The 27,981-nt window shown below is 39.0% G+C and overlaps 1 protein-coding gene across 2 annotated transcripts in view; it reads right to left on the bottom strand.

Moving 5' to 3' along the window:
* LOC122793449 (glutamyl aminopeptidase) overlaps positions 1-27,981 on the bottom strand; it is a 792,963-nt gene that overhangs the window by 174,410 nt on the left and 590,572 nt on the right. For both annotated transcript variants that reach the window (XM_044061461.1, XM_044061462.1), the window contains exons 12-14: positions 23,691-23,773; positions 3,533-3,666; positions 2,307-2,362 (exon numbers count right to left, since the gene is read on the bottom strand). In XM_044061461.1, the coding sequence (XP_043917396.1) occupies positions 2,307-2,362; positions 3,533-3,666; positions 23,691-23,773 (273 nt within the window). The remainder of the gene's footprint in view (positions 1-2,306; positions 2,363-3,532; positions 3,667-23,690; positions 23,774-27,981) is intronic.

Genomic DNA, 27,981 nt, shown 5'->3' on the forward strand with positions numbered 1-27,981 from the left:
AGACTGTGGTGTTACAGTGACCACTGGATGACCAGTCAAAGTGTAATCATAATTTCATCAGTTTATATAATGGTCTGTGTTTTGAACAGCAACATGCATGAGTTTCATGAAACAATGTTCATACAACTTTTAAGATATTGCAGTAGCTGTGCCAAACATGCTTTCATATTTCAGAGTGCACCTAGCCTACAGAGACTGCCAAGTTATTAAAATATGTCTAATATCTTGTTTTGGACATTATCCTGATGATGAATTCATTGCTTTAAAATCCACTGTTTAAGAGGTGTTGAAGTATCATTGCAAAGTTAAACAATTTTATTAGAAACTTGCTATGATCCTTGAGTGACTGATTATCCAGTCTATAAGAATGAAATTAGATTACTGGATGTAGTGACTCATAAAGAAACCTCTAGATGCAAATAAAGTGCACTTGTTTATGAGCTACTACCCAAGACATGTAGTTGAAAATATTGCCTACTCACAAGCACATTAGATGAGATATTTTGGGAACAAGCCTTTGCTGCACAGTGCCACAGACTTGCTAGCATACTGTTTTCCAAAGGCAATCTTGGATATCAAGTCTGCAAAAGTTAGGTGAAATTGCATCAGTCCTATTCTTGCGAGAGATAAACTAAAAAGTGAGAGTAGTATATCCCTGATGCATGGTTTCAGTAATAATAATAATAGGGAAAAACGTTTCTATTAAATTCAGGTCCTGCATAGTTTATAAGTACAATGCAGCAAGTCAGGTCATGAAAGAAGTTGTTATAAACAGTTTGGAAATAGTATGGTCATTGTTTGGACATTGGTCATGGTAATGCTTTCACAACCAAGGCACTTGGGGGGGCTGTTTTTTAAACAGTGAGAAATTTGAAAGAATTTTGGGCATCTACTGGGATACTGGGAAGCATTGTCCTTTAAAAATGTAATGCTGAAATATGGTAAATCATCAACATGTAATGATATATGTGAAATTGGTTCTTTACTCAATCTAAAGTGTTTATATAGCCAGTCATTTGGAGAATGGCCTCAGTTCTGGCTATAAAAGACTGAGAAATCTGAAAGAATTTAACCATCTCATGGGGAACAAGGAAGAACAAAGAAATATGGTTAAAACACGGATTGTCAAAGCCTTTAGCTTCCTGCTTTTTTAGAAGCACTAAAAAGCCAGTATCTTGTTGTGCAAGATTGCAGTACAGATGATATTTTGCCTATCCCTCCTGTACTGGGATCTGAGATCTGGTATAAACAATTAGCAAAGGGCGTGAGGGTGCAGGGCAGAATGACACCCTGCATATAATCTGTTTGTCATGTATTCAGTGTTCTATGTTTCAACCTTATTTCTTCTATCTTCTGTGTTTTGACCTTATTTCTTTGATTTTCTGTGCTTCAATATTAGTCGTAATGAACTTACACACACACACACACACACACACACATATATATATATATATATATATACACACACACACACACACACACACACACACACATATATTACTTTGTGTAGTGAAGTGTATACAGGCAAAGAAAGTTTAATGCTACATTTAGGGGACATTCTAGAAATATAAAGAAAGGGGCATGTACTGTAGTCTGCATTTTTTTTCTGTCCGAATGTCTCATATCTATGTTTATGTGCTACTGTGTTATTTGGTATTGTGAATACAGGCATATATCAGTTTGACATTAAAACACTTTTAAGAAGCAAAGAGGCATCATCTATTTCACAGTGCAACATAATTTGCAAAGAGACTTTATTTACAATACAACATACTTCATCCAATGGGCTGAGTAGAGAACTCAGTTAAAAGCATTCAATAGGATGATTAAACTGTCTGACTTATTCTTTGATTGCCTCCTTGTTCTATTTTGATGTGAATAACTATTGTGTTTTTTTTTTTATTATTTTTTATACCACTTGAAAGTTGTAAGGTTTAAGGGTTTTATCAGTTTAATAAAGTCTTTCTCATGGCTTTTAAACTGTAATTATTTGCATTTATTATTTAGTGACACTATCAGATAAAAACACATTACTTGATTTAATTTTTCTTAATTTACATGACATGGAAAATATTACCAGTACAGTGTTCTGAAAAATAATATTTGCATTATATTAATATTTTTGTAACCTGCATTTCTAAAAATAAAAGATATATTATTTGGGAAGTGACTGAATGCAGGTATGCAAAGGTCGGTCTTACTATTCAAATAGTGACTTTTCTACAGAAGCATCTCTGTTTTGTTTAAGGCACACTGCTGAGGAAGTTAAATTATTACTAAGGAAAGTATACAGAGGTTCTACCTACCTTGCCAGGGCAAAGGCATCATCAAAAAACCCAGCGCGGTCAGCAGTGCTAAAGCCCTGTAGTTGAAAGATACACATCACATTAATTCAAGTATAAAATTATACTTCAATCTAATAGCTTAAACTCTATGGACAGCATGCCACAAAATCATACACCATTAGGCTATGTTGCAGTTTTATATCATGTTAAATTTAATTCTCATGAAAGGTGTGAATCAGCAGAAAAAATTATTGGTAGAATACACAGTATCTCTACACTAAAGTATAATAGGAATATTATCATTAATATTATAAAATGGGCAGCTGTGGTGGTGCAGTGGTTAGCATTGCCGCTTCACAGCAGCAGGTTTTCCATTTCGATCCTCAGCTGGGGTGCCTTCTGTGCAGATTCTGCATGTCATCCCTGTGGTTGTGTGGGTTTCCTCCAGGTGCTCCAGTTTCCTCCCACATCCCAAAGACATGCTGTAGGTGGACTGGATACTCTAAATTGGCCCTAAGTGTGAATGCGTGCATGTGTGTGCCTTCTGTGGAAGGTTGGGTGCCAGACTGGCAACTCGACACTGGAAAAAACTCCATTGCCAATCATGAGTGGACAGGTGATCTGCTATGGTGACCCCTAACCCGAAAAAAGCAAAAAGAAGATCATTAATATTATAAAATGCTGTAATTTACAGGCTATATGACTCACCATTTCACTTGGGACATTTATCTATCTATCTATAACTATATATATATAACTATATATATATATATATATATATAGTTTATATTCATTTTGTGGATCATTTCTTTTTCTGAATGGAAGGAAGGCTGGCTTATGTCATTGAAAATCAATTTATTGCACATGACAGCTTTCATTACAGTGCAAAATCACAGTGCAGGAGGGATGAAGGAAATTGCTCTTTTCACACAGTTGTGCAATCTTGGAATTGGTATATATAAGTAGCAAGGCATGTTGGAGATGTAGGGTGGCTTGTTCCCCACAAAAAAAGCAATGTTTACCTTCCTTTTGTTTTTTGTTTGATAGGTTGTTTCGAGCATTTGTGTTTCATAATCTGATAATCAATATGTTGCTTTTTTGGAAGAAACAACATACAACCATATACTTACATTATGAGTAAAGTCCGATTAAGTTGGTCGGCATCCTAATACCAGGCATTAAGGCCTGTAAAAAGTTTTCATTTAATATATAGTTTCAGAACAGAGTGCTGTGACACTAGCACCTACCTTATGAGATGTCATCAACTGTTCTGTAATTTTCCCCCAGCTTTCTGTAGCATACAGCACACGATAGAATCCAACATGCCCTGAATTAATTTTCAAAATCCCATCAGTAGGGCTGTAACCATTTAACGTAAGGTCTGCATAGGGAAGGAACATGATACTTTTACAGTAAGAAAATTTGCAGTATTTTATCAAATATCTAAGATAAGTGCATGCACAATTCACTTATAATCATATGGTGTGAAACACAGGAAATGCTGGAAATCTGAACTGCAATGATTACTTATTAGTATTTCAGGAACAACTTCTAGACATTAGGTTATGAATCCACATGCATACAGATATCTGTATGCTTCTAAACTTCAAGATGCATTTCACCTTGTGCACAGGTTTCTAATTTTCTTGTTTTCTCTGATATGCTACATAATTTGCATTAAATATGGTTGGAAGAGGGGTCTTCATCCTCCACAGAAAAGAGATATTTTCACTTTCTGAAAAAAAAAAACAAATTACCACACAATGTCACAGTGTGGTCAGAAAGAGGGATCCCCTACACTACACTGACGCACCACAAACCTGACAGCCAAAACGCCGACACCAAAACGCTGAAACCACACAAAACCGACAGTCCACATTACCGAACACCATAACACCGACTCACAACACACACACAACATAAGCACACCAAAAACCTTACAAACCTACACTAAACCTTACATACACAACTATCTGTGCACTAACCTTAACCTAAACCCTAATCCTAAGGTCCGTCATTATCGCACACTTACCTTACCCGCACCCTAACCCTAAAGTCCGTCACTATCGCATACTTACACAGTCACACTCATTTCGCATGTCGGTGTTTTCAGCGCCGGGATTTCGAAAATGTCGGTTATTTCCATTGTTGGTCTTCCGTGTCAGTGTTCTCGTCATCGGCATTTCAAACTGTTGGTGTTCTCAGGTAGACCCAGGCAGAGTATACCATCATATCCAGAAGTTTCTCAAACTTGAGCATTAAAAACAGTTATGTTATAGAAAGTAAGATCTAGCAAAGGTCACGAATATTAACAGGGCAATTGTCAGAAAGAACAGAAGGTGAAACTTTCATTTGGTGTTCACAGCCTCATATCACTGTCCATGTAAGAAAACTTACTAGGCAATTCATTAAGCATAATTAGTGTAAGGTTCGGCAAGAAAATCAGGCCATGGATTAGAAATTGGGCACAATGTTATACCTTAAGCAACATGCTTTCATACAGTGGGAATTAAGTCAAGACAACTACACGTGGGTCTTACAGACCTAGTTGATGGCTTAGCATGGTTAGTATGATTTAACCATACATTAACATAAGTAGATGAAGCAGAGAGTATCCCTTCTTATTGGAGAGGGGAAGAAGAGAGAGATACATTGTAAGTATATGAAGCAGAACTTAAGCTCAGTGGAAGGAGATGATATCTGATGTTCTGGCTTGTAATGCTACCTGAGGGAGTTGAATTTCTAAACTGGATATTGTCTTCCAATGTAAGGAAGTCTGTTTGGGGGACTAATTGAGCTGGTATCTTCTGAATACCTTTCCTGTCTAAATACCACTTGTGAGCAAAAATAAGTTTCTGCTTAGTAAGTCTGTTAGGGAGCCGTGTTTTCCCAATGGGTAGAATACATGGTGGTATATTTTGTATTCTGTCACCCATTTCATGAATCCTTTTGTTTTGTGGTATAACAGGTGTGATCTGCTTTCCTTGTTTTTTCAGATACCGTATTACTATTATAGCATGTTTACTTGCTTGAATAGCTCCTCATGCTAAACTTGGCCGCATAATTCTTAGAGCCAGAAACACCTGGCTTATTTTTCTGATGTTGGTGAGAGGAAAGAACCTAAGGGGAAACCAGGTGGATTTCACTCTCAGCTTCACAGACATAATCAAAGGCAAGCACTGAGGACAGAAAGGCATTATAGAAAGAAAAGCTTGGTCTATTTTTCCCAGAATATCAGCACTTCTTCAGTTGTTGGCAAAACAGGTGCCATTATTCTAAACAGTCTACTGCATAGTTCCAGAACATTCTAGAGTGTTCCAGGTCTAGAATGTTCCAGTTTTCCTGGAGTCAAATAGAATCTCATGTGTGGAGCCATCAGTATTTAAGAAGACATAAGCCTCAGCAACATGAGGTAATCACCTACAGAACTTTTCAACATCACTGACATTTTGTCTATGAAATGTGATATATCTATCTGTCTACTTGCTCTGTGGTAGAAATATTCTGGATCTGTAGCACTCCAGCTCTGCTCAAAGGAATTGGAAGGTGAAATAGTGTCATGTGTGATGCAATGTTGATGTAGAATGTGCTGTAATCAGGCAATCTTCCAAATATGGCTATGTACTTATCTGTCGGTTAATCAGGTAAGCATACACTGGATAACAAATGGGGATCTTATTTGATTAAAATAATTTGCTGCTGAATTTCCTGACAGTACTAAATCTTCCTATCTTGATATGATGACTGCTCTGTTTGGAGTAAGGACAGAGGAAGTCTATGGTCTGCCTCTGCTGTTAGTGGAAATATCTCTGGAACTTCTAAATTGCTCCTCCGAGCTACTGCATCCTCTTATTTAATTGCCTTTTTTATTCCAGCAGCCCTGGGTCTATATTCCTTATCAAATTCAGTGAGGATTTCATCTGGTCATTGGGAATTCACAACACCCTGACATATTGAGAGATCAGTCTTCCTTTGTTTACATCATCTTAGTGAGACTGTCTCTTTAGGCAAGCTTGCCTTCTAACAGTATCCCGAGAAGCTGCTCTTCATATAAAAGTATATAAACAGCCACATTCATATGACATCATATGAACTACCACCTTGTCAACTGTTGAAGTTTGGTCAGAGAGATTTTCTCCCTGTTGATTTTTCTTAGGCAAAGCTTAAAAAGAACCATGCATGGTGTTGCGGTAGCGTTGTCACCTCACAGTAAGAAGTTGTCCTCTTCAATTCTCAGCTAAAGCGTCTTCTGTGTGAAGACATGCGTGAGTGGGCGTACCTTCACTGAAGGTTGTACGTCAGGGCTGGCAACTCTGTATGTAAAAATCTACTGCCAATCATTAGCGGACCGGAGTTCCGCTGTGGCGACCCCTAACCAGGAAAAGCCGAAAGATACAACAATAACATTTGTACTTAGGTGAAGCATTCATATTTAACCATCTGAGTTAAGTAACATATTGTTAATATTAATAAATTGGAGGACAATAATGTCCTCTTATCAAACACGTCCAACTCCCTTCTTTCACAATAGGCTGGGACAATCAACAGTGACACTGTTTTCTTTTAGAATTTTTTGAATTATTAGTAACATGACTAGATCTTTTTTTTTAAAAATATGAATTAAAAATGTCTATTTTTAGATATCCTCGACATACTGTATATCTTATTCTAAGGCTCGATGTTGATAAGCAAAGTCTTACTTACAGCATTAGTTAAGTATAGCAAGAATCATACTAATTAATTCATATTAACAACAACAGTTAATGGAGAGTGAAATGTCACAGAGCTTGTAACATCCTTGGCTTAGCTGAGGGACATGTGAACATTTTAGGAATGTTTTGAAATTAGCTAAATGCAGAGGCAAATGCAATTTTTTCAGCTACTTGACACATTCCAAGTGTTAAATTGTGAAACTGAATACATCACATTCAGTAAAATAGTCACCTTCAAATATGCTTAACTACTAATTAGCAAAACTGCCAGTAGCATATCCGGTACATACCAACAGTACCTTTTAACTACTAAGGTACTTCTGGCATCTTAAATAAAACTAGGGATTGAGGTTGGTATAATGGTTAAAGTCTTTACCTCACAGACACAAGGTACATGGTTTCCATTTATTGAGCTGAAGGCACTGATTTGTTACTAATGAGATAAACAAGTCTTGATCATAGCTTCCTTATTTAAGCCTCATGTTTGCGAGAGTTTTGCTCTCAGTTAACCAGTGCTGCTCAGAGTTTGGTGAGCCAGAGATCAGATGTTCATCTGAATTGAAATCCAAGATATCCACTGCAAACTAAATGTAGACTGTTTGATATTGCTGTGCTCTAAAACAGCCATCTTACATTAAGAGGATCGCCATGCACTCTTTTGATAGAAGTGTGTAGCTCAGGTTCCATCTGAGTTGAGAATTGCTGTTGAAAGCTTAGTTTGGAGCTTTCCCATTGGTAGTTTGTCTAAAACTGTTGAATTCTGCCTGTATTTAAGCCTTGCTTTTGCATGTAACTGCACATTACACAATGGGGGTTAGTGTTGTCCTGTGTAGATGCAAACACCTGGAAACTTAAAGATGTCTGCCAGTAGAACCCTCCCAAGTCCCCTGCTGCTCTGTAGGCAACTCACCTTCACACCGAGCAGCACTGCCACAGCTCTTCTCCCTAAACCGTCAACAGAATAGGCCTCCCTGTTATTCCTGCATCATATACTGATCTAACTTACCCACTCCCCCAATAGTACTACAGTATAAACCTGCCATTATGGCTGGTCACTTTCCAACCATTTCTCTGGCCAGTCTGATTGACTTGGACATCCTAAAGCAATGTACTAATTGCCTCATGTATACTGACAACCACTTTACATGATCAATATGTAAATGATTATCTCGTGTAACAAAAAACAAGACATCAAACAAGTTGTCAGCTCATGCACGTCACCTCTCATACAAGTTCAGGACACAACACATAAACTCACATATGCAGAAGTACTCAATAGAAGCCTGCCAAAAGATCAGAGACCTCCCAAGTGAAAATTAGCTGCACACACCTCAACATGTATAGAAACCACTGCACATAACAACACACATAATAGTGTCTTACCAAATAAGCCCTTAAGACAAACACCTGGAAACCTAATGTCTTTGTCATAGGAAAATCCAAAGTGGGACACACAGATGTCCCCCTCACCAGACTGGACAAGAAGAAGATCACTGTCAGCTGCCTATCGAGTGCCAGGATCCATCAGATCAGATCACACATGCACTCAGGTCACTCAACAAGTACTATTATGACTTTGTCATAGTCCATTTGGGGGTGAACTACTTGAGACGTACCTCCCTGGACTATATGAGGAGAAACATGACTGAACTATCAGATTATGTGTCAAGGGCAGGTACGACCCTAGCCCTAAGCAGCATTCTACCTTCACCCAGGATGATGCCACAATATAAACAAAAAATGACTGACATCAACAATTGACTTAGCTTCTGGTGTCATTCCAGGATGATCCAGTATTTGTCACCCTGGGAAGACATGGTTAACAGTCCATGCTGCTTTGCCAGGGATGGTCTGCACCTGTCTCCCGTAGACTTTCAGATACTGGCTAATGTGCTTGCCTTGCCTCCCTCATAGTGCCTTTTTTAGGCAGTGTCAACACAACAAAATTTGTGACTGCAAAATCCACTCAAGACTAACTCAAGGTTCTGCTGCTTAATGATAGGAGTCTAAACACAAAACTGTACTCCCTTAATGCATTCCTCACCTTGGAAGATGCTGATGTCTGTGCAATCACCGAAACATAGTTCAAGGCCACAGAGAGCACTCCAGCTGTGCAAGGCTACAATGCCTTCCACACATTCAGACCTCAGAATGAGTGTGAAAGAACCAAAGGTGGAGGTGTATCCATCTTCACCGAAGCCAAGTACACCTCAGATTGGTCAAACAGTATGACTGTCTTGAAATACTCCATGCCCAATTAACTATATGCAAAATACCCTACCACATCATTGCTAGCTATAGGTCCCCCTCCATGAAACAAAAGCACAATACCTACCTGGAATTACTGGAGTCACTTGCCATACACTCCAACACCTTAGTCATGGGAGATTTCAATTATCCCTCTATCGACTGGGTAACATACATGAGCTCAAACGTGCTCGCCCAGAGGTTCCTGGACTTTGTCAATGCAAATGCTCTGAAACAGATAGTCTGTACCCCACAAGGGGTTCTAACGTGTTCAACATAGTACTCATAAACATGGGTGTTCACCTCACTGCCCCCTGGTAAGGTCGGATCATAAATCAGTCTAATTTGAAGTAAAAATTGGACCCCACACCCCCAAAGCAGCAAAAAAAAAAAAAAACTAAGGAACTTCTCCAAAGCAAACTACAGCCTACTAAGTGATAGTATAAAAAATGTTATACCTCCGGCAAGCACAGGCAGTAATGACTCCTATGCAGAGATGTACACAAATGCCCTGTATAATCATCTTAGCAACTGTACAGACTCAGCTGTACCTGACCGGATTAAAACCAGGCCCCCCTGAAAAAACAAGCCACCTTGGTGGGCATGTAGTATAAACAGGTTGTATAACAAAAGGAAGAAACTGATCTCCAAGAACAAGAGGCAACTGTCTCTGCAGAGGAAGAATTCCCTCCACAGACTGAACAAGCAAATCAGAAGTTTTGCAAAGATGTCTAAAGCTAATTATGAAGCTAAAATAGCATCTCTAGCCAACGACAGTCATAAGGCATTCTTTAGCTATGTCTGAAATCTAAAAGGGAGTGCCCATCTATGTGCCAAATTGGTAGTAGATGGTACCATTCATACTATTCTGGAGGAAATTGCCAACTTGCTACAGTAGCTGATAGAACTGGTGCAAACTTCAACCCCCTATCCCCACCAGCCATACCCCAAAGCCTACCTGATACCAGTTCCCTACCTAGTATCTCTAGAGATCAAGCCATATCTGACAAAAACACGGCCTCAATGGGACCAGATAATATCCCAGGTTGTTTATTGAGAAATCTAAAACAGGACCTAGCTGACCCACTTGCTGTTCTGTTTAACCATAGCCTGAGAACTGTTTTTGCACCAGCAAAATTGGGAACAACAGCAGTAATGCCCTTGCATAAAGGGGGACCATCAACTGACCCTGGGAACTATAGATCCATATAGACAACCTTTAAACTCTAGAACCAACCCAGTTTAGCTTTGTTAAGGGCAGATTGTGCTTACTGAACCTGGTAGACTTCTTTGAGAAAGTCACCAAAGCCCTGGATGAAGGTAAGACAGTGGATTCCACCTATCTGGACCTAGCCAAAGTGTTTGACACAATCCCCCACTCGAGAATCATTGAAAACTCTCCCAGCTAGGTGTTAACCCCTACATCACTAGATGGGTAGCTAATTGGCTCACCAACAGAACATATACTGTCAAAGTTGGTGACTCCACCTCTACCAGTAGACCCATCACCAGTAGCTTACCGCAAGCATCTGTAATGGGCCCTTTATTATTTGGAATCTATTTCTTGGAAATCCAGGCTAAAGTAGACAGTCTTTGGCTTACTAAGTTTGATGATGATTGCAAACAAGGTGCAATCATTGAGTCCCCCAACAATGTTAGCATATTACAGGAGGGGCTAACATAAACAAATGACTGGTGCCAAAGTCATGATCTAAACCTAAATTCAAAAATGTGCACTATTATCCCATTTTACAAAGTGGAACTCCCCACTAATTACAATATTGACAGCACCCCTCTAAGTTCAGACCCAGGGGTGCGAGATCTGGGAACACAGGACAACAGCAATCTGAACTTTGCCCACCAGGTTTCCACGGTAGTAAGGAAGGCCTTCTAAATCGCCCATCTTATAAGTAAAGGCATCACATGCAGGTCTAAGGATATTATAACCCCACTTTACTTGACCCTAATCAGACCATTAATAGAGTACAGATCAAAAAACTGCTCAAGGCTTGGAAAATACAAAACCACGGACTAGCGTAACTTCCACATATGTATAATATTGGAAAAAAGGACAAAAACCAAATATTTTATAAACATAGTGTTGAATGTATTGGTTTTTAAAAAATTCTGTTTTCTATTTTGGAACACTGTGAACCTGACATCAGGGGGGGTGATTACAGGAATTTTTTGGCTCATAGAGAGGCTAGATGGCAAATTAAACTACAGGCGGATCATTTACCTGGGTTAAATGAAGCCATCAATATTAAATGTTTCTTAAAAGATCGTAAAGCATGTGTTTTATAATGTTTGTTATTGTAATGTTCTCAATTATGCCTATTCTATAGTGCATAATGATGAATGAAGAGTTTGCTTTTTGTAAAGGGCTCTTTAATTATGTTTTTACAGTATGTAATTGATTAATTGATTTTAATTGTGTGCAGTATTTAAATGAATGCTTGATGTAACATTCCTTTTGGTTCTGAAGAAGTTTTTTATGAAAGAGTTGAATAAAGTGGAAGTTACGCTAGTCTGTGGTTTCGTATTTTCCAAGCCTTGAGCAGTTTTTTGATCTATTCTTTTGTTCAGCTGCTTTGTCGACTTTTTGATTTTCATTAATAGAGTACAATGCTCCCTTCTGCATGTATCTTACTAGACACCTGCAGAATCTGGAGAGACCACAGAGGTTTCTCACTCAGAAGATACAGGGCCTCCAAACCATGACCTACATGGATAAACTGAAATCCCTGTCACTGTACTCTGTATCATACAGGCTTCTGATAGGCAACTTGTGCCTGGCCTACAGGGCAGTCTCTGACACTGACCTGATGGAAATGCTGCACATCCGCAAAGCAGATGGCACTAGAGTCACTTGCTCTAGGGATCTCAACTTTGCCAGTGACATTAACAGAACATGCTGGTGAGACAGGTATGTCTCCCAGAGACTGCTGCTGCTCTGGAATAAACTTTCAGTTCATGTGAAGCAGAGCTCCTCAGTGACCCTATCTAAGCGCACCCTGGACAAATGGATGGTTGACCACAAATTAATCCCAGGGGTGGTGCCCATGTCCCTCATGGACAGGGGTAGTTGGTGCTAATCTGTAAAGCATGTCCATCTAACCAAGGACGACAATTGGGACAACCGAGGATTAACATAGCTAGGCTTATAAAGGCTCTAGGACTGCTAGCCAAGTAACCTCCTATGAACCTATAAACCTATGCAGAGGTTCTCAGCGTCTTTGCTTCAGAGACAATAAGTCATTTGATGCAAAAATTACATATTTCTATTATAACATTAGTAGTCTCTCTGAATATGGCGTTTCCTGTATGGGAAACCCTAGACAATAATTTCTTATCATCCTAGTTGGTGTACAGTTGTGTAGCAGAATTGTTATAAAAATTCTACTTCTAAAGAAAATAAGGGAATGGCGACCTCTTCCCTTATTTTCTGTTTCACTACAGGTGAGTATTGGAGTCTAGGCAACTACAGTTTTATGAAATTGTGTATGATGGTCCTGTATGTCAGGATGTCTGCTGGTTTAGGATTCACTCTGACAGTATCACTCTCTGTGATTGAACTGCCTGCTATAATTTATTAAATATTATTCAGCAAAATACCTGTAATCAGTAATTGGCTTCCTGACATGCACTGTTGACAGTCTTTGCAAAAACTGGACCAACACTAATTGCTGGCTAGGTTTATAATAGTCGGCAAACTGATAGCTTAGTATTTGCCTTTGAACTGACAGGTTGTTGTGGATCATGAGGTGTGACTTGAAAAGATGCAGTCATCTGTGCTTCCTCCCTAATGGTAACATATACATTCCTATTTCTCTTGACTATTGCTGAATCTGTACCAATGCGCTTCAGTTTTCTTGGTAAAACATCCCCCTTGAGAGCCAAATTACATTGTCAAATAGGAAGAATATATTTACTTGACACATTTGAAATGGGGTCATCTAAGATCCATCTTCATGTCATGAACCAATTTTCTGTGACTTTATTCCTCACTCGCACAGTACACGTAAAATTCCTTTTGTTGAACTGTCTGATGCTTCATCTCCAATACAGCTTGACATCCAAGCCTTGTTTTCTTCCACAGTTATTTCTTTTGTTGCAATTACCATCTCTCTACCAAGTTCTTCCATAATTATTGTTTATTTTTCTATCGGTCTTCCTTACCTTCTCGTTTTATCATGCCAGCTTTTTGTCTCAAGTTTATACTGCTTCTTAGGTTCATAGGTTCAAAGGTAGGTACTAGGCTATTAGCCCTAGGGCCTATACAAACCTAGCCAAAAAGGTACCCTGGCTTTTGCCACCCAAGAAAATTATTTTCCTGTGCCCCTGTCAAGCAGAACCACAGAAGTGATCCCTGGGGTGAATTTCCTATTACCCATCCAATCATCAAGATTTTTCTTTAATAGTGTTAATGAGGAGCTCTGTTTGACAAAGATAGGTAGTCTGTTCCAGAGTATGGGAAGTCTCTGGGACAGGAATCTATCCCTCCAGCATGTTCTGTTTATTGTGGTGACAAGGTTTAGGTCCCTAGAGCATGTAGCTCGGAGGGATTGGGATTTCTTTAAGTGGAGCATGTCCAACAGCTCTGGGTTTGACATAGCTTTGTATGTTCTTCTGTAATAAAAGTGCATGTAAATGTTTCAGCCTTATTACCTTAGCCGAGTTATTACTTTTTCTACAAAGCTGACATTTGTTTATGTTACGAGAGGACCACAAACAAAACTGACATTCGGGAGGAATATCTTCTGATATAGGTTGTCTATCAAGAGCACTGTTGTTAATGCACTTCCGTGACAAGACACTGTCATTGGTAATGATAGAAATACAGATTTCTTGTCATAAATTCAGAATGTTTTCTGAAGAAATATTTATTAGAAGAAAACTTCAAGAGAAAGAACAAGTGACACAATACTCTTTAATGTAACATGAACTCAAGTGACTAGTGAATATGAATCATGAAAATATGTGAATAGGGCACCTGCCAAGGCTGGTACTGTGAAGAATTCATGGCAGCTTAAGCTAGCAAAGCTACCACTATGAAATCTGCAAGGGCTCATGTAGACAGACTGCTGCTGAAGAAAACAGATTGCATCATGTATTAAACGGGTGAGGAGAAGGTCACATGTGACTACTGTTTCAGTAAGGGTTACCACAAGATCAACACTGTAACTGATATAATAACATCAACAGTGTAATTGAAATGATGCCCAGACAATGTTAGACAGGCTAAAACACAAACAAAATCAATAGAATTCATGCACATTGATAAAGACAGTTGTTTAAGGTCCAAGCCTTGGTAGAAATGTCCTCTTATAAAACAGAAGTTCATTTTTATACTAATTCAGACAAGTGTTGTTATAGCTGCATAACATTTATTTGTTTATTTTTATGTATTTGTATTTATTTATGCATTTGTTTACTGGGACAAAGCACAGATTTAGGCGGACCATTTTCAAGCTCAGCTTAGGCTTTATAAACATAAAAAAGAGACAAGCTAATATAACAAGATGGTTACAGAGTAATTAATGCAGTGAATATATAGTAATATAGCAATAACCCATGCCTGGGTGTCGGTAATGCTGGATTTACCCACGGTTGGTGTGGTTTGGTCACAAGGGCGAAGCTGTGGGCAAAAGCAACGGAGAAAGCAAGATCTCTATTGCTTTTTACAAACTGTCTCACAATGTTAAAGGAGTTTAACATAGCGAGACAGCTTTAAAAAAAGCAACGGAGAATCTCTGTTGCTTTTTTTAAAGCTGTCTCGCTATGTTAAACCCATTTAACATTGTGAGACAGTTAACATAGCGAGAGAGTTTTGAAAAAAGCAACGGAGAAAGCAAGATCTCCGTTGCTTTTTTGCAAAGTGTATTGCTATGTTAAAGGAGTTTAACATAGAGAGAGAGCTTTAAAAAGAGCAACAGAGAATCTCCGTTGCTTTTTTTAAAGCTGTCTCGCTATGTTAAACTCATTTAACATAGCGAGACACCTATAAAAAAAGAGTTATACTAATGGAAAAAGTCCGGGCAACCGGATCGTTTTCCATTACTATAACTCTGATTTAAAACATGCACGCTGACCAATCAGTGTGCACGTTTTGGAATATTAATGGGGGGTCATTGTATAATAGAGATAAAACAACTGGTAGTGGCATCTTTAGAAAAGGGTAGGAGCAAATCACATAGAAAAATGGGAATTGTGGAAACAATACCTGCAGAATAATGTTTTGGAAGAGGAATGAGGTTTAAGGGGAAGGCGGGAATTGAATGAGCTTTGCAATATTTAGGTTCATAGGTAGGCACTAGGCTATCAAACCAAGGGCCTACATAAGCTTAGCCAACAAGGTTCACTGGCTTATGCCACCCAAGAAAGTTATTTTCCTGTGCCACTGTCGAGCAGAGACACAGAAGTAATCTTCAGGGTGTATTTCCTATTTCCCATCTACTCATCAAGATTTTTCTTGAAGAGTGCTAATGAAGAACTTTGCTTGACAAAGATGGGCAGCCTGTTCCAGAGTATGGGAAGTCTCTGGGACAGGAATCTATCCCTCCAGCATGTCCTGTTTATTGTGGTGACAAGGTTTAGGTCCCTAGACCATGTAGCTCAGAGGGATTGGGATTTCTTTAGGTGTAGCATGTCCAACAGCTGTTAGTTTGACATAGCTTTATATATTAGGCAGAGATCACCTCAGAGTAGGTGATATGCTCGGAGTAAAGCTTGAGTTTTTTTGAGATGGTCAGTGTAAGGCATCTGTTTGAAGCCAGTAATCCTCTTTGTGAGATACTTCTGTGGCCTTTCCAGTTGCTGCAGATGTCTTGTGAGGTACATTCCAAAAGGGACTTTGTACTCTATAATGGGTCTAATTAGTGTCGAGTAGTGGGGAACAATGGCCTCTTTTTTCCTGGATGAGAACACTTTTATGATGAGGTGTGCAATGTAGAAGGACTTCCTGACAACTGTGGCGATGTGACTATCAAAGGACAGACTACTGTCCACCTGGGTCCCAAGGTCTCTTATCACACATTCGGTGTTAAGTACACTGCTGCCTATGTAGTAGTTCATGGGTACAGAGTTCTTACCAAAGGGGATGTCAATGCACTTTTTGGCATTGAGCTTGAGCCCATGGCTCTGACACCAGACATCAGTCTCAGCGAGGCCCTTCTGTAGGATTTTCACATCATTTGGGGACTCGACTATGGTTCCTAGTTTGCAGTCATCTGCAAACTTCGTTAGCCATAGGCTTTCTGTGTTAGCCTGTACTTCAGAGAAGTAAATACCAAACAGGAGAGGTTCCAGGACTGAACCCTGTGGTACTCCATTTGTCACTGGTTTGAGGTCAGATTTGGAGCGTGCAACTTTTACAGTGAGAGTTCTGTCAGTGAGCCAGTTGGCAACCCATCTTGTGATGTAGGGATTTATACCTAGTTTAGTGAGTTTAGCTATAATTTCAGAATGGGGGATGGTGTCAAAAACCTTGGTGAGGTCAAGACTGGCTGTGTGAACCACCTTACCCTCATCTACGGTTTTGGTGACTTCCTCAAAGAAGTCGATCAGATTCAGGAGGCATGATCTGCCTTTCACAAACCCAAACTGGGTGGAATCCAGAGTTTGGAGGTTACCAATGTCTTTGTTTATGAGTTCCTCGATGATAAGTTCCATGGCCTTGGAGACCAGGCTCATCAGGCTAATAGGGTGATAGTTCCCGGTATCAGTGGTGGCTCCCCCTTTGTGGCGTGGGATAACTGTTGCTGTACACCATTCAATGGGCACAAAGCCTGATGTGAGGCTTTGATTAAATATGGTGCTTAGGTGGGGAGCCAGTTCATTCTGAAGTTCATGTAAAATGCAGCCTGGGATGTTGTCCGGTCCTATGGATGCTGTGTTTTTGGCTTTAGAGAGTGCAGCTTTCACCTGCATCGCTGTGATTACAGGGACTCTGCATTCTTCCTGTATAGATATGGGTCCTTTAGGGGATGGGGGGGTAAAGTTAGCACTGAACCTATCTACCAGGATGTTGGCAATATCAGTTGGTTTTGTAATTATCGTGCAGTTGTGCTGTAACTCAGAGCAGATCTGGGTGTTGCCATTGATATTCTTGACATAGGTATAATATGCTTTGTGGTTGTCCTTAGAATCAGTGGAGATTTTGTTTTCATAGCTAGCTTTGGAAGATCTTATAAGGGATCTCAGCTTCTTACTGAGGCTGACCAGAGAGCTCCTCCACTCATGGGATTTTACTCTCTTTTGCAACAATTTCTTCCTTCTGTTGTACAGTTTGTTTATGGCAGAGGACCATCAGATTGGCTTCCTTTTTTTGGAGGATAACGTCTTGGTTCTGTTTAGGATAGCACGATCCATGCACTCCTGTAAGTGCTTATAGTGTGCATTTGTGTAGGATTCAGCAGTCGTAACTGTATTGTCCATCTGCATGGGTGTCATGAAGTTCACCACTTCTGTCTTAAGAAGCATGAAGTTGGCTTTGGAGAGATTTTTTACCGTGGTTTCCTTAATGGAGGGTGGGGTCGGGATGTGGATATCAAGGGTGATTAGCTTATGGTCAGATCAGACCAACGAGGAGTTAACTTCAGTTGTGGAACACTGGTCACTCATGTTGGTAATGACTAGGTCTAGGATATTGTTGCCCCTGGTGGGGGTGTGGATAAGTTGATCTAGAGCATTGGAGTTTATGAATTCCAGAAAGAGTTGTGTGAAGGAGTTGGTACATGAGTAGTTTTCCCAGTTAATGGTGGGGTAGTTGAAATCACTCATTATTAGGGTGTTTGGTTGAACCCTAATATTTTCCAGTACATCAAGAAAAGAGGAGTTGGAATATTGGGGCATGGTGGGGGATCTGTAGCAAACCTCAATTTGGATTGCAGTTTTGCCCAGAGCTAGTTGCACTTGGATAACCTTGGATGCATTATGCTGAGCAACTAGCCCGGAGGTGTGTTTATCCTTAATGAATATGGGCACACCTCCACCTTTGGTGTTCCGGTCCAGGTTACATGGCCGAAAAGTGTGGTATGAGTTATAGTCTGGTAGTGGAGGGGTGCTCTCTGGTGCCTTGAACCAGGTCTGAGTCACTGTACAGATATAGATGTTCTCCATTTTAAGGAGTGCCTTGAGTGAGTGCATTTTGAGATTTAGACTTCTAGCATTAAGTAGCATTACCCTCAGATTTTGCTTTCCTGTTCCTGTTACAGTGGTGAATTTGTCATTTGAACCTTGCCTAAAAAAAGGCACTATAGGGGTGGCAAGAGCCTTAGCCAGTATCCAGAATCCCAGGGGTGACAGGTGCAGGCCATCTCTGGCAAAGCATCGTGGCCTGTCGACCATGTCATTCCAAGCAGACAGATACTGGATCCCCCTAGAATGACACCAGAAGCTCAGCCAATTGTTGAAGTCAGTCATTTTGTCCTTGTACTGCGGTATCCTTCTGGGCGATGGGCTAGGGTCATACCTGCCTGGGCTACAAGATTGGAGAGCTCTTCCATGTCTCTTTTCATGTAGTCCAGGGTGGTATGTCTCAGGTCATTCACACCAACATGGACAATGACAGTGTCATATTTGTGCTTGTTGTTGAGTGACCTGAGTGCGTGGGTTATGTGGCGGATCATGGCACCCGACAGGCAGCTGACAGTAAACTTCTCCTTGTTTAGCCTGGTGAGTGGGACATTAGTGTGCCTGACTAGAGAGTCGCATATGACTAGTGTGTTGGATACATTGTTTTGCCTTATTGGCTGTGGTTGAGTGGCACACTGAGTCTGTGGGCTATGTGTCATTTGGGTTGTGTTGGGGGTGGAATTTGCTTGAGTTTCTGCTTTGGAAGTCTCTGTTGTTTGGGCAGATTATTATTGAGAGCCTCCGCAAATATTTTTGTGTTTCTATGTGTGGCTTTTGATGGTGTAGATTTAGTGAGACTATGTGATAAGTGTGGTGTGATGCAAGTGTTTACCTTCGCCTCTTGAATGTCAAGTTCGGTCTTGGTTGGAGAGAGCTTTACCTCCAGTTTGGCTAGATAAGTGCATCTCTCATAGGTTGTAGTGTTGGGTGGTAGGAGGAGAGGGTTGTCTGTGTACATGAGGCAATTTCTGCATTGTCCCAAGATGCCCAGATTCATCAGATAGACAGGAGAGAACACTGGGAGCTGACCCTTGGACATGCCTGAATAAAAACTATTTTCCTCTAGATAAGTGAGGAAAGTGAGTACATGAGCTGTTTTTCTCTAAGCAAGTAAGAAAAGTAAATGCAGTAACTGTTTTCCTATAGGTAATGAGGAAGGTTTAGTGCTATAGTAATTAGTAGCTTATTTAGTGCTTACAACAAGTTCTGAATAAGTGCTGAGCGTTGAATAAGCAAATTCAAGTGCTAAAAACTAAGAATCTGTATCTACACTAGACTAGTTACAGGAAAGAAACAAGTGCAAATGCAGGCTTTCAAATCAGAAAGTTGAGAGAGATGGAAAAGATTGCCCAGACGGCCAATAATTACAATTTCTGGGCCAGAACCACTCCTTATGTGGTAGAAAGGTTACCTAGTGCTTACCACTCCCACTGACAAGCTAGAAGGCTTCTCTCCAACACAGAAAGGCTTGGGGGGGGGTGCTCAGAAGCTTACATACAGTCCTGGATACAGCAAGTCTGTATTTGGACTACAGTAGTTACAGGAAAGGTAGGAAACAGGCTTGGAGTTTTTTTTATTTGTTTGTTTATTTTTTATAGAAAAGTTGCTAAAACAGCAGTAAAAATAATTCAAATGCAGTGCAAGCTAGCACACTTGAGTATGTAGCAACATTAGACCAAACACAGTTTAAAAAAATGCAATTAAATTAAAAATGACTAAAAACAAGTGCAGAAGGAGTGTATTAGGAAGAATGTGGTAAAGAGATGAGACTGGGGGGAGTGTCCCAGATCAAATCTACCGTGGGGTGGGGAACTGCGAAACCACCAAATGTAAACAACAAACCAGAGATAGGGAGGGTGGGTGGAACAAACTGAAAAACTATACAGTGAATCAAAAATAACAGTGCACAACTCTGAATAAAATTAGTCCAGCAACAATTTACAGTACACAGTTCTGACGAACCAAAAAATATACTTAGCTCTGCATATTTCCAGATAGTTTAAAAAGAGTTCCATTAGACAGAGGTTCCAGCAATGATATGCAGGCTGTTAACTAACAGGGTCTATTATTATGCAAGTAATCCTTCAGATAGCCAGATGACACAAGCTGTAAAAACCTGTTATACCAACTTAAGACACAGCAGAAAATAGGAGGAGGTGGGAACAAAACACTTTCAGCAGAGATCTGAAAAACTATACAGTGAATCAAAAATAACAGTGCACAACTCTGAATAAAATTAGTCCAGCAACAATTTACAGTACACAATTCTGAAGAACCAAAAAATATACTCAGCTCTGTATATTTCCAGATAATTTGAAAAGAGTTCTGTTAGACACAGGTTCCAGCAATGATATGCAGGCTGCTAACTAACAGGGTCTATTATTATTCAAATAATCCTTCAGATAGTCAGATGACACAAGCTGTAAAAACCAGTCATAGCAGCTCAAGACACAGCAGAAAATAGGGAGAGATTTGACTGACAAGGACTAGAGAGATTTGAAGTGATGTACATTTGTAACTGAACATATGTCAGTATGGTTTCTTTTCCTTTATATAAATGTATGATTATCTATGTCATATATTATAATTTAATAGAGGTTTATTTAAAAAAAATAAATACAGTTCACTGACAAAAAAACAAAACAGTAATACAATTACTAGTAAAGGCATTTATACTGTACATGATAATTGTACTATACTATGAATTCTTGTAAAATAATATTTTGTACTACATAACAAATCTATGAGAACTAGTGAACTTGTCCTGTTTTAAATTGAGATATGTACATCAGGAAAGAAGGGTAGTAGAGGAAAGATGTTTGGAAGTAATAGTTGAGAAGGGTGAATGTAGATGTGGTAAAGTTGGGTGAGGGCAGAAGTTAAAAGTTGCATGAGAAAAGTTTTTGGGGAGTGAATGGTTGTGTCTAAGAAGTTTAGGATATTTCAGTGTCCAAAACATCACTAGATAATGGACTAAATATAATGTCAGAGACCGGCAGTGAGAGAGTAACGAATAAGGAGTCAAACTTATGTAAGAGCAGAGGATGGGGTATCATCAGATTTTATGCTGCACGTTTGCAATGGTAATTAGAGGATATGTACTTTTGCATATTTCTCCACAAATCATTGATAATATTGCTCAATGAGATTTCTGTGGATTTCCTATTCAGAAGTTGTGTACAATTCTCATCAAGCTGCTAAGTGACACTGCTATGTTCTAACCAACTTTGGCCATCTAAGTACATTTAAGTGCTGTGAAGTTATTAGTGCCTAGTGAAGTTTCAGCTAAAACCTGTTGACTTATCTCTTTGAAGACACTCTACACTTACTTTCCTAACTGGCAGGACCAGAATTTATGATGGTTTCCTGCTGGTACTGTCACTTGCTCTTTACAGTGTACTGAATTTCTGAACCATGTAACAAGTATTGATGACCAAATCTCATCATGTGCGAAGAGAAGGTAATGCTTAATTGATCAATAGGTTTAATTTAGTAGAAACAAATATGTGTAAAACATATATCTTGTTCTTCACATTGGAAATTCTCTCTCCCCACCTCCCTTGTCAAGTTTCATAATCCTAAATGTGTTCTTACCTTCAAGATTATTTAATAGTTTGAGTTTCTTAGAACTCAAATTATTCTGCCTGCAGTTAGTTTTCACTTGATTTAGAGAATAAAAATCATTAATACATGGTGTACGTGCTATAAACACAGATGTCGACAGGACTGTATTGATTTACAGATGAATTTCCAGTCCAATTACACTGCAAATAGTAATTTTTAGAATGTTTGCCATTTATATTTGGATGGGTGTGTGTTAATTCGATTTGTATTTTATGTGCATTTTGAAAGATCTTATAGTCTCAATAACTCTTAGTGTGTGTTGCTTTAAAGGTTTAATTAGTATTGTAATAAGTGGCTATATAAATTGTGACACAGTTTTCTTATTTCAGCTCTGACGATGTTTTTGGAATATTACCAGGATGAAAGAGCATAACATTTTGAACTTTTGGCAAATTCTTTGCAGTATTTTTCAGCAGAAGCTTGTTTGGTCATTTGAAAATCTGCTAAAAATTTGTTGTGGTGCAGCTGACTACACCTTTGCTAACAGGAGCTGCTGTGGACTTTCCTTTTAGTGCAGACCTTCTTTCTTTTGGTTATTAGTTCAGCTCGGCGCTGCTGAATTCTTTTTGGTTTGGTTATATGCTGGCTATTGACAGAAAGTTTTGGGATCCCACTATTTAGCTAGTAGTTCCAACAAACTCTATTACCATTTATTGTTAAAGAAAAATTCCACCCTAAAACTAAAAAAAAAATCTGTTTTTTCATTCTGTCTTTGTTTCCTGACCCATTTTAACACCTCAAAATAATTATAAGTGCTTGATTTGTAATTTTAGCCTGTTTTCCACAACATGGCTGCCAATGGTGCTTGATGTATCAACGTGATCTTGTTCACCCTCATCCCTTTCTCTTTCCCATAATGCCTTGCATGACTCATGCCAGACATAAGAAAGTAACTGTGAATTCCCATGCCATTGACATATAATGGGATTTGTATGCATTACTGTTATCTTATTTACCTTCTGTAAAAAGACTGCTTCTTTTCAATCTCTAATCACCCTCATTTATATTTGGCTCAGACCTTGTTTTATACTATACTTAGTAGTTATCCAGCTACAGCCAGAAAAGTAACTAAATTGCAAGCCTTTGTTCAGGGTTTTCTTTTGTAGTACAAGAGGAATTGATTCTGCAAGGGTCTCTCAGTGCAGTGACTGCTTTAACATTTCTGCAGTAGTGTGGGGGAGGGAACTGTCCATTATTGGGGAACACTGGGCCTTTTTAAAGCTAACTGGTCCTCATCTATAGCACTGGACTTCATCTTGAACCTAAGTTTTCAAGTATTTTGCATTACTGTCCATCTTGTCAAGTAATAATGCTTGGATAATACACTCAATTACCAACAATAATTTTGTTACACATAAATAATCAAATATATAAAATTAATAAATAGACTGGTTTATTTAACTGGGTAAGGTCCTTTTAGTACAATCCTGTCTCTTCAGAGGTTACACAGAAGCAGCATTGGTTTAAATGATGTACTTAGAGTTACATGATATGTCATTTATGCTCTCTTGTTCAGCTTATAAACTGAAGGCCAAAGCAGTAGAGCCATTAGGCCTGACTAGCTCTAACAGGCTGGTTCTTGCAGCATGAATAGTATAAATGCTGAATATTTTAGTAACACACTTATGCAAACTGTTACCCAAGTCTCAAGCAAGCACATTTTCAACTGTTTACAGTTAAGCCTTACCTCCTTGATGTGACATATTATAAAATATAGATCCATTTGTCCCATTAAGTACATTCCAATTTATTGGAATATTCCACTTGTATCTTTAAAGCAAAAAAAAAAAGAAATTTAGTTATCTTTTCATTTAATTGTCTTGATACAAATATTAGCATTCAAACATCTTATAAGTTTAAGTGAGCTAAGATTTTTTTGATTATAGCTACATTGTATCTATATCTATCTATATATATATATATATATATATATATATATATATATCCAAAAAACAATAACCAAGATCCCAACGATGCAAATGCCTCTCGAAAACCTCCAAGAACAAATAAATAAATCCAAATAGTCAGGCAGAGAGGCAACCAGAGCATAAAGGTATTAAAGGTCGTTCACGAAATAAATAATCCAAAATTCAAACAGGATAAAAATAAAACGGACTTTAATTCGTGCACACACAGTAAGCACTTAATGGTCTGATGAAGCTTTTGTGAAAGCGCTTACTGTGTGTGCACAAATTAAAGTCCGTTTTATTTTTATCCTGTTTGAATTTTGGATTATTTGTTTCATGAACGACCTTTAATACCTTTATGCTCTGGTTGCCTCTCTGTCTGACTATTTGGATTTATATATATATATATATATATATATATATATATACACACACTCATATATATATATATATATATATATATATATATATATAGTATATCTATACTGTATATGTGTGTATATATATATATATATATATATATATATATATATATATATATAAATCATTTCATCAAAGGTCAAAGGTAGCTTTGAATGAAATACAAATATTCGAAAAAAAATTCACTGAAAGTACATTTGACTGAAGGTACATTTCACTGAAAATTCATCTTGTCAAAAAGCATAGAAATCTATAGATTATATTTCTGGTGCTGTTTTTGCTCATATGAATTGTTAAGGGCATATTTTAGAAGATTTTGTGTAGATTAGCAATGTTTGCTCTCATGCTATTTCCCCAGATTTGTAGATGTTTGTGTTTGTGCACCAGTGCTCACTCACTCCCCAGGATTCACTAATCTCCCATGCAGGAATAAGTTATTCCTGAATGGAAACGACCGTTTAAGGGCAGCACGGCAGTGCACCATGCATAGTAATGGAGGCATGCTGCCTCTACTCCTAAATGGACATGGAGTGTGGATGAGTGCAGAGGGGTATGTCTGAGAGCAGAGCTCTTAAAATACACACGCCCTTGCACTGAGGAAGTGCCGTTTGGCAATTACAATGAGCGTGAATGCTCATAGGAGGTGGCATATCTCCCAACCGTACAAATCATCTCATAATGTCCAGATTTGTTGCCCATACAGTTGGACTGTATCCCATTTGTACAGGGAAATTATGGGATGATGTCAGGAATGAAGCCATGAAAAAATGGCATACATTTGAGTCTCAGACACCAAAATGTGGCAGAAAACGTATATTAAAACAAATTCTGTTACTCTAGCAACTTTCCCAAGTTTATAAGAACAATAATTAAAATATGTCCATAGTTGTACAACAGTTTGTCAAGCTTTGTTCAGATAGTTTGCCTGAAGAGGTTGAGAGCTATGGAAGGTTGCTAGAATGTCTGCCAAATTTGCAGATGCACACAGAAATCCACAGCAATAAGTGAAACCTGTCCCTTCCTAGAGAAAATAGCATAGATTTTTTTTTTCAAACAGATTAAATTTAAGCATAGGTGCGCAGGTTTGCCTATTGCTTAGCTACGCATACTGTAGCTTAAATAGCACAAGAAGATAAATAGCAAAGTACATTCAATTAAAGCAGAACTGCAATAGTGTAGTAGAGCGTTTGCTTTGAGAGCAGTCATTCCTGCTTCAGTTCTCACTGTAGTAAATTTCATTTTCCATGTGAAATCACATTATGAACATTTTTTTGCTGTATAATCTATTAAATAACATATATTTGTGAACTGGGGTACTGCATTAAGTGCAGATGTGAGGTGTTGTTGTAATAATGTGGTAAAATCCACAGATAAATACAAGTGCTCCATACAGTATATGTACACATGAATCAGGGATACTAAATGAAGGTATAATGTGTAATGAAATATAAATCCATAGTGTCCACATCTACCACTTTCCCAAGACCCATATTTAATTTCTTTCTAAATTAGTGTGGGGTTAAGCCAGAGTAAGCACTTTTAAGCAGTAGTAACTGGGTTTAATCCTGTTTGCGCAGGGTAAGCAATGCACACCCAGGTTAAGCAATTTTGAAGCTAACTCTCTCTAAACATATTTAACCGGAAGTTAGCATTGCTTACCGTTGCACAAACCTGCGCAAACCTGCTTACAACTACTTAAAAGTGCCTTAATCACTCTGTATCCAACAGCCACTGTTCTGCCCAGCAATAAAATAAACAGTCCTGGCAGGTCTTGAACCCAGGACCCTGTACACTATAGTCACAGCAGTTAACCAGTAAGCCATTACAGCTGTACAGAAAATTGCTGTATACCCAAACAAATCCTCACTATAGCAAAATCATAATTTACATGTGAAATGAATCTATAAACAGTTTTATGTTGTATAACCTACTACATAACATATATATGTGAACTGGAGTACTGCATTAAGTGCAAATGTGAGGTGTCATTGTAATAAAGTGGTGAAATCCCCCAGTAAACACAAGGACCCCATACAGTGTACATACACATGAATCACAGATACTAAACAAATATATAACATGTAATGAATGATAAATCAAAGCCAAACAGCAAATAATGTGCAAATTTAAAAATAAGCAACGCTAAGCATTGCACACCCCTACTTACTAGTTGTAAGCAATATGTAGCCCAGCTAAATCAATCTGCCCATTGGTATACCCCTTTAAGCAATGGCAACCTTAGGTTTGCCCATAGCTTAGCATTTTCAAATCCGTCCTATCACAGCAAAGTGTGGGAAATTGGCCCTATTTAAACCCCACAGGTGGGAATACATCTCATAACTGGTTGCAGTTTCCTCCTGTGTGGGAGAAGGATTGCCCTTCCAAGCACAGCACTGGGGCATCCAGGAGTCCAAAGTCATGGCAGGACTCCTCGTTAAAGACCATGAACAGAGACTGCTGCAGGGCCAGTACCAGGGTTCCCAATATAAATTGGAAGCCTGGGACTGTCTTGCCTGTGACCTCATCAGTGCCACTGGCATCCCTCAAACTGGTGAGCAGGTCAGCCATCACTATGCCAACCTGAAACGGAGGAAGAGGAAGCACTTGGACCAGTGGATCCAAGAAGCTAGGCAGCTGGGTGATGTCCCAGCTGTGTATAAGTACTCATCCTACTACCTGTTTAATAATTGCCAGCTCATGTATATTATGGATAGGTATGGCTAAATATTCCTCTTATGTCATTGACAGCAGCAGCAGAGTGGGCTGTGAGTCAGGAAACACATGCCTGTAGGCTGCAGAGGCTGTGTTGTGAGGCAGGTTAGTAATAATCTTGCATGTACTGTCATAAGAAATAAATCTAAAAGTAGCAGAAAGTTAATTGCCAGTATAAAACCTGTATTGTGTATGGGATGTACTGAATAAACCAGACAACATGGCAGGAAGAATCTCATATAGGTTGTATGTAAATAAAAGGATAACAGCCTGGCAATAAAGATCTAACTCCTGGACTACTTGTGTTTAATCTGGTATCATATGGTAATGTAGTGTCTAGAGTGGTTAAGCATGCAGTGGTTAGGTGCCGCCCCACAGCAGAGGTTCTCTGGTTCTCTGGCCTGCCTCTGTGCTCAGTCTGTGTCCTGCATGCCTCCTGTGGGGTTTCCTCGGTGCTCCTCCGGGTTCCCACATCCTCCCACATCCAAAGACATGCTGCAGTATTGGATTGACACCTAGGTGTGGGTGTGTGTGTGCGTGGTGTGGTCTGTGAAGGGCCCGGGCTGGGGGCTGACAACTCCAAACTCCAAAACCATTCAAATTCAATGTGCGGACAAGGTGATCCTCTGTGACCTAACCGGAAAAAGCTGAAAGAAGAAGAAGAAGAAGAAGTGTTGCATTCTCTTAATAGTACTGTTGTATTAAGCACTGTTACCCAAACTGTGCTACATAAATAAAATGTCTAGGAACGTCTGTATATGACTGTTGTAATCACAAGGTCATATTGTACAACTGAGAGAGACTTAGAAAACAGTGAAAAAATAGACAACATAATCCAAATAGCACACTCAACTGAGACGTGAAGTGTTGTATTTTTAGCACACACAGCCATGGTTCGAATCCTGGGAGTGGTAGTAATCTGTATGCAGAATCATACCC

Source organism: Protopterus annectens, chromosome 2.part0 (assembly GCF_019279795.1).
Source record: "Protopterus annectens isolate FY-2018-M chromosome 2.part0, PAN1.0, whole genome shotgun sequence".
In the NCBI taxonomy this organism is placed as follows: Eukaryota; Metazoa; Chordata; order Ceratodontiformes; family Protopteridae; genus Protopterus; species Protopterus annectens.